We start from the raw sequence: 6,000 nt of genomic DNA on the forward strand, positions 1-6,000 counted from the left end.
CACTGAGGACTGGCTCCTGCTATTGTCGCTGGCATTTTGTAAATCTAGGGTCTCTGAGGAAGTCAGCCCCAGGCATTCTCCCTTCACTCCTGGAAACTAAGAGAATGACTCAAGAGCCCACCCTGGCGCACAGCTCCCTGGGAGAGATCAGGCGCCTGCACATCTGTGGATTCTTAGAGGCAAGGACTGTCTCGATGTCATTACCAAACCGCTTTAACCAAAAGAAGGTGAGTTGTAAGAAACTGGACCTGCCAGTTCAAAAAGAGCTGTTATTTTCATTCCTGAAGTCACACAGAGCTGGGTTTATTGACCCAGGACACCAGCATCTCTCCTGGTTTCAGAATTGTCTTTTTTTTGGCCCGAATTTTTCAGGTCTGCATCCCAATGAAAACCTCTCTCATTATATGGGGAACCTTCTGCCTCAGTCTTTCCTAACTTCAGTTTTCCTTGATACTCCATAAAGGTAGCATCTTTCTCTTCGTTCCTTTTCAAAAATACAGTGCACCTTAATTCTGCGGTTTTCTTCGTGCTTCGTTCACCATTCCTCTCCTGCGTGTTGATCGCTCATCTGCCCGGCAGCAGGCTCTGTTCCAGACGTGTGGGGCTTTTCCATCCTAGCTCTTTGTAAAGAGCCCTGGATTTGAGGGCTAGCTCGGTGACTTTGGGCAAGCCCTTCCACCTCTCAGAGCCTCAGCTTCTTACCCGCAAGAGGGCCCGGCACACGGTGAGGGCTCAGTGGAGGGTCATTAACACTGGCCACGTATGGGTTGTTACTCGTATTATTCTCAAGTTGGCTTTCCTGTTGGAAGTTGGCACTGATTTCTCAAGACAGCTTGGTTGGGCTCGCCCTGCTTTGGGTGCCAAGGTTGTTACGATCTAGCTTGAGGGGTACAGTTACCTCTCTGTTGGTCACACAATGGCAGCAGGAAGGCCTTGCTCCCATCCTCTGCTATCCGTCACGCCCCCTGGAGGAGAGCGTCATGTGTGGTGCGTGAGTGCCCTCTGCTGGTGGCTTGTGTTGTTTCACTTTAGATTTCTTTAGCCATTATCATTGCAACGTAATTCGTGTCCAGGAAGATTTTGCTGAGTGTCTCGGATGCATTTGGCCCTAGTTTATTAATTGCTTTGCTTAAAGCTTTCCTTACAAAGTGCAACAGAAACACCACTCCCTGTGATAACGTGGCTCCCGGAAGGAAATCTCGAGACAGGAAGTGATGGCAATCCCAGGGAATCCCACTGTCCTTTCTGAGTGTCTCCTCACTTTGGAAAATACTTCATAACTATCCCACTTACTCTAGTAAATCAAACTATGAGAGAAATGTTGAAAATACTTAAAGAGAAAAGCTTTCCACTTTGGCCCTGTGTTAGTGTGCTAGGGCTGCCCTAACAAAATACCACAGGCTGGGTGGCTTAAACAACAGATATTTATTTTTGCACAGTTCTGGAGGCTGGAAAGTCCATGATCAAGCTGCTGGCAGGGTTGGTTTCTCCTGAGGCTTCACCTTGGCTTGTAGATGGCCGTCCTCTCCCTCTCCCTGTGTCTTCACCTGGTCTTCCCTCTGTGCTCAATAAATATTTGTTGAGCTTTTGTTAAATATCTGGGCAAGACCCTCAGGGCTTTTTGTGCTATGAGACTTGGAACCCATGATCCGGAACAGAGGTGATCTCTCTTATCACATTGCCCCCCATTTCCAAATGTGTCACTAACCTACTCCTAAAGTTTTGGGGGGTTTTTTTTGCACAAGGAATTTGGAAAAATTGGGAGAATAAGAACCGTGCCACAGTCCTAACCCTGGAGAGTCAATTCAGAGAGTCATGATCCTACTTAAATGAGTTGTGGTCAGTGTTGTGTTGACTTCCCGCCACCTCTTACATTCCTGAATTTCTTTCTTCCACTTCCAGGCGAAAAAGAGGTGATAGTTTTAGGAGATTTCGGCCAGGGGCCAGACAGCAGTGACTATGATATCTTGAGGAAAGAAAAATTCCACCACCTCGTCCCCGCACACACCTTTACCAACATCAGCACCAAGAATCCTCAAGGCTCGAAGACTCTGGACAACATCTGGATCAGTAAAAGCTTAAAGAAGATTTTCACAGGTAAAGCACAAGTGCTGTTCAGAGACAGAGTAAGGATCGCCTGTCTGAGCTGACAGTTCTGGATTGTGTGGTTTCAGCAAGAGTCAGGAGTGACCTTCCCTCCTCTGGGGGCATTTATCAGGCTATTGCTTAGGTGGCTGTGTAATTATCGTTCAAACAGAGCCACTTTTAAGAGTGAAGGGGGTGTGAAAAATAATAAAAGACGTTCACTGATCTGCAGCAGGGCCAGAGCAAGTGTGTCTTGGGCGAACCTGGTTCCGGGCTGGCAGCATCCCCCAATTCCAAGATGAGCTGATACCTTAGGCTAATTTTAAGGACACAGTCCTTCAGCAAACACTCCTCAAGCCCTGTCACATTCAGGCGGTGTGTTGCGGCCTGCGGTTTACCGACAGGCTGTCAGTGCCCTGAGGAGCAGCAGCTGGAGGTGAGCTGACATGTCACCTGGCATCACGCTAGGACGGAAAAGTTCTTTAGACAGGACTCCACCAGGACCAGGGTGTGGTGGGTAATCTCAGCCCTGAAAAGCACTCCCCCGCCAAACCAGTCACTTGCTGAACAGACTTTGGGTCATGAAACAGTCATAAACAGAAATATAGAAGCAGCAGGTCTTTTGGTGAAGGACAAGAACGGTTGTTCTCAGTTCTACCTGGAAGCTTTACTAAGCACCAATGGATGCAGGTTATACTTCAGTGAGACATTAAAAAAGTTTTTAGGTACCAACGCTGAGGTCCCATTGTGAGACCCCAACGTGCAGCCAAGACTTAGATCCTCAGGACTAGAATTTCCTGTTGGACTGTGTCATGGGAGAATCCAAAGGACGAAGAAAGTGGGTCTCAGAGGGAGTGACGGCCATCAAACTAGGCAAGGTGCAATTCGCAGAATCGCACTGCTGGCCAGACCAAGGCCAGTGGCAGGCTACCATGGGGCCCGGTGGGAGGGCAGTGCTGTCACCAAGGGAGCTGGAGCCCCCGAGAGCGCAGGGCCGGGAGGAAGGTAGAGATCGTCTCATCTACCCCCTGCTCTTAAGTTGTAGAAACCGAGGTGCAGGGAGGAGTTGCCACCATCATGGAGCTGTCACCTGGGCAGGCACAGCTCACACCAGAGCCCAGGCCTGGGTGCATCTAATTATCCGCGACGGTTCTCACTGAGGGCCGTGCCAGTGCTTCCGATTGCTCTGTCCTTGCTTTCATGACTATTTCATTGTTTCTTAAACATACCTCCTGCTTCATATATTTCTAAATCTTGGCTTTAAAGATACCTTTACTTTCTCATAAACTTCTGTAACTTTCTCTTCTTTGCTCTTTTTGTAGAACCACCTCCCCACACCCCCGCCCCCCTGCCCCAGTGTCTTTGCTTTGTGAAATAGGACCTTCACTTCGCTTTAGACATCTTTGCAGGGCATGTGTCCCTGTGTCAAACACAGCCTGCTGGGCAGATTAGAAGTGGTGCATAGTGAGGGGGCGGCCACCATGCGTAGGCCGACGGATGTGTGACTGGGCAGGAGGCCTGGACCCGGGGTAGTTTCAGGGCCTACATGGTAAACCCCCACTTGTCCGGCACATCCAATGGGCTGAAACAGCTCGTTTGCACAGACAAGCCGGCTGACTTGAGGGGTCTTGTCAGGCTTGCAGACATACAGCATTGGCCTCCAACCGCCAGCCTGTGACCTCCACCGTGTCCCCCATCCTGATTTCTGGGTCTGTCTTCCCTCTGCCTCCAGGCCACTGGGCTGTAGTGAGAGAAGGCCTCACGAACCCTTGGATTCCAGATAACTGGTCCTGGGGCGGAGTGGCTTCTGAACACTGCCCCGTGCTCGCCGAGCTTTACACGGAGAAGGACTGGAGCAGGAAGGAAGGCCCTCGGAACGGCAACGGGGTCACCCTGGAGCGAAGTGAAGCCAACACTAAGCACGAGCGATGATGACAGCAAGTCAGTTCTCCACCCCCTGACCCCGGAGGCGACGAGTTCGCCCTTCCTGGTGAAGATGCAGAGCCCGAACTGCCTGCCCCTTCGTCCTCGTCCTGACAGCGCCAGCGCCCGGGCCTTGACCCGCCTGCCTTCCTTGCAGATGCTTGTGGACTCTCATGGGGGAGGGAGCACGGCGGGCCCTCAAGGTGCTGGATGGTCAAATCAGAAGCCCAGTGGAGAACTGGAAAGCCTCTGATCTGCGGATGCTGCCAACCTCAGCCGCTGCCCTGGGCTGGCCACCCCACTGCCTGGACCTCAGCTCGAAGGGAACAGCAGTGGAGGCTGAAGGCAGAGAGGGCGACCTGCCCGGGCGACGCCCGGAGCTCCCGTTTCTGACCACCAGTCCGCGATGTGCTGGCTGCAAATTCCATAAAGCTTTTAACTTGAGCACTCTCCTCAAATGTTTTGAGTGATGATTTTTAGTTTTGTTTTGAAAAAATAAACAGAGATGAACCTGCCTGGCCTCAGCGAGAGCCTGGGGGTGGGTCCCCTGCTGTGTGTGTTTTGTGCCCCCTTCTGATGCCTCTGGGGGGGCTGTGGCCTGCAGGGCCCTGAAAATGATGAACCCCGGGAGCTCCTTTTATATCCCCGCCTTGAGATCATGCAGACGCACCCGTGACACCCTCATTGACCCCCCGAGACCGCTGTAAAATCTTTAGATCGTCTCCTCCCTCCCATCCCGTGCTTCATCCTCTGAGCCCTTTGCCAGACCGTCTGTTACTTTGAAGGGCCATTTGTGCCTGCAGACACTGTGGGTTCCCTTGTGCTAGACGAGCATTCCATCGGAACGATCTCCTTTCCTCCTTCCCCACCCTCTCCGGGTCCCCAGCCTAGTCATTCTCTACCCAGAGCCTCCCTCTGCTGATCCCGAGGAATAGCTGTTGATTCTGGATCCGCAGGAAGCTAAGCCCCGGAGTGTCAAGGGAAGGAGGGTCCTTCTTTGTGACGGGTGTTGGGGGCGGGGGGGAAGCGTGGGTTAACTGCCACCAGGCACCCTTCTCCTTTCCCAGGTTGGGTTCTCGCTTAGGTCTCCGTGAGACCAGGATTGTAATGCCCATTTCACAGCCGAAGAAACTGAGGCTTAGAGAACTTCACCTCCTGAAGGTCACACAAGCAGTAAGTAAATAGACGGGATCCACACTCAGTCCAAAGCCCATGCACACATGTCAACCCTGTGCTGCCGACACTGACGTGTGAGAGTGAACGTGTGGCCCACCGTCACCACCAGTGGGAGCCCAGCGGCTTGTTGGGCCCAGGGCCGATGGGCAGAGGGGCCCGTTGTCCATCAGAGGCCACCTTTGGGGCCACCTGGCTCCAAGGAGCATCACTGGTCGTGAGCACAGGAAGGAAGCCCCTTTCTGGGGGCTCTGCAGGTACCTGGGCATCAGCCATGCCCACTCCCAGGGGTGTCTCTTCAGTGGGAGGGTGAGCGGCGCCCGGAGGCCCGGAACCTGTGCCACCTGAGCCTCGGCCGAAAGCAGCCGAGTTAGAATGAAGAGTCGTGGCGGGTAGGAAAGGGTGCTCCCCAGCTGAGCTGACCTTTTTTGGTGCTTCATCTAAAGTTAAAAGCTCCACCTGCATTCACCAGCCAGATGCCCCAAGTCCTTTTAGCCAGATTTTTGCAGCAAAACTGTGGGAAGCAAAGGGCTTCTTAAGTAAGGAGAGAGGGAAAGAAATCCAGTTAAACAACCTTTGTGAAGGTCATTTGGTTTGAGCCAGAGGCTGGGGAGCTAAACTGCAGTGGTCACACCTGCTATAATGGAGTTTGCGCAGGACTTCTGCTTAGCCTTGGCTGGACGCAAACGCACACCACAGACAAAGAGTGGGGGCACTTGTCACCCAAGGGCCCCAGGAGTGGGGTCGTTGCTCGGTGGCCACAGGCCCGGGGTTTGGAACCAGCAGACCTGGCTGCTGAGACCCAGCTCTGCCGGGTCC

The 6,000-nt window shown here is 52.8% G+C and overlaps 1 protein-coding gene across 1 annotated transcript in view; it reads left to right on the forward strand.

The window, feature by feature from the left end:
- The window catches only part of EEPD1 (endonuclease/exonuclease/phosphatase family domain containing 1), a 115,832-nt gene extending 111,310 nt beyond the window's left edge, over window positions 1–4,522 (forward strand). Inside the window, exons 7-8 of the mRNA XM_082399527.1 lie at window positions 1,903–2,097; window positions 3,818–4,522. Coding sequence (XP_082255653.1) covers window positions 1,903–2,097; window positions 3,818–4,017 — 395 coding nt within the window. The 3' untranslated portion in view covers window positions 4,018–4,522. The remainder of the gene's footprint in view (window positions 1–1,902; window positions 2,098–3,817) is intronic.
- The last annotated feature ends 1,478 nt before the right edge of the window (window positions 4,523–6,000 follow it).

This window comes from Balaenoptera borealis (genome assembly GCF_965194805.1).
Source record: "Balaenoptera borealis genome assembly, chromosome: 7".
Taxonomy (NCBI): domain Eukaryota; kingdom Metazoa; phylum Chordata; class Mammalia; order Artiodactyla; family Balaenopteridae; genus Balaenoptera; species Balaenoptera borealis.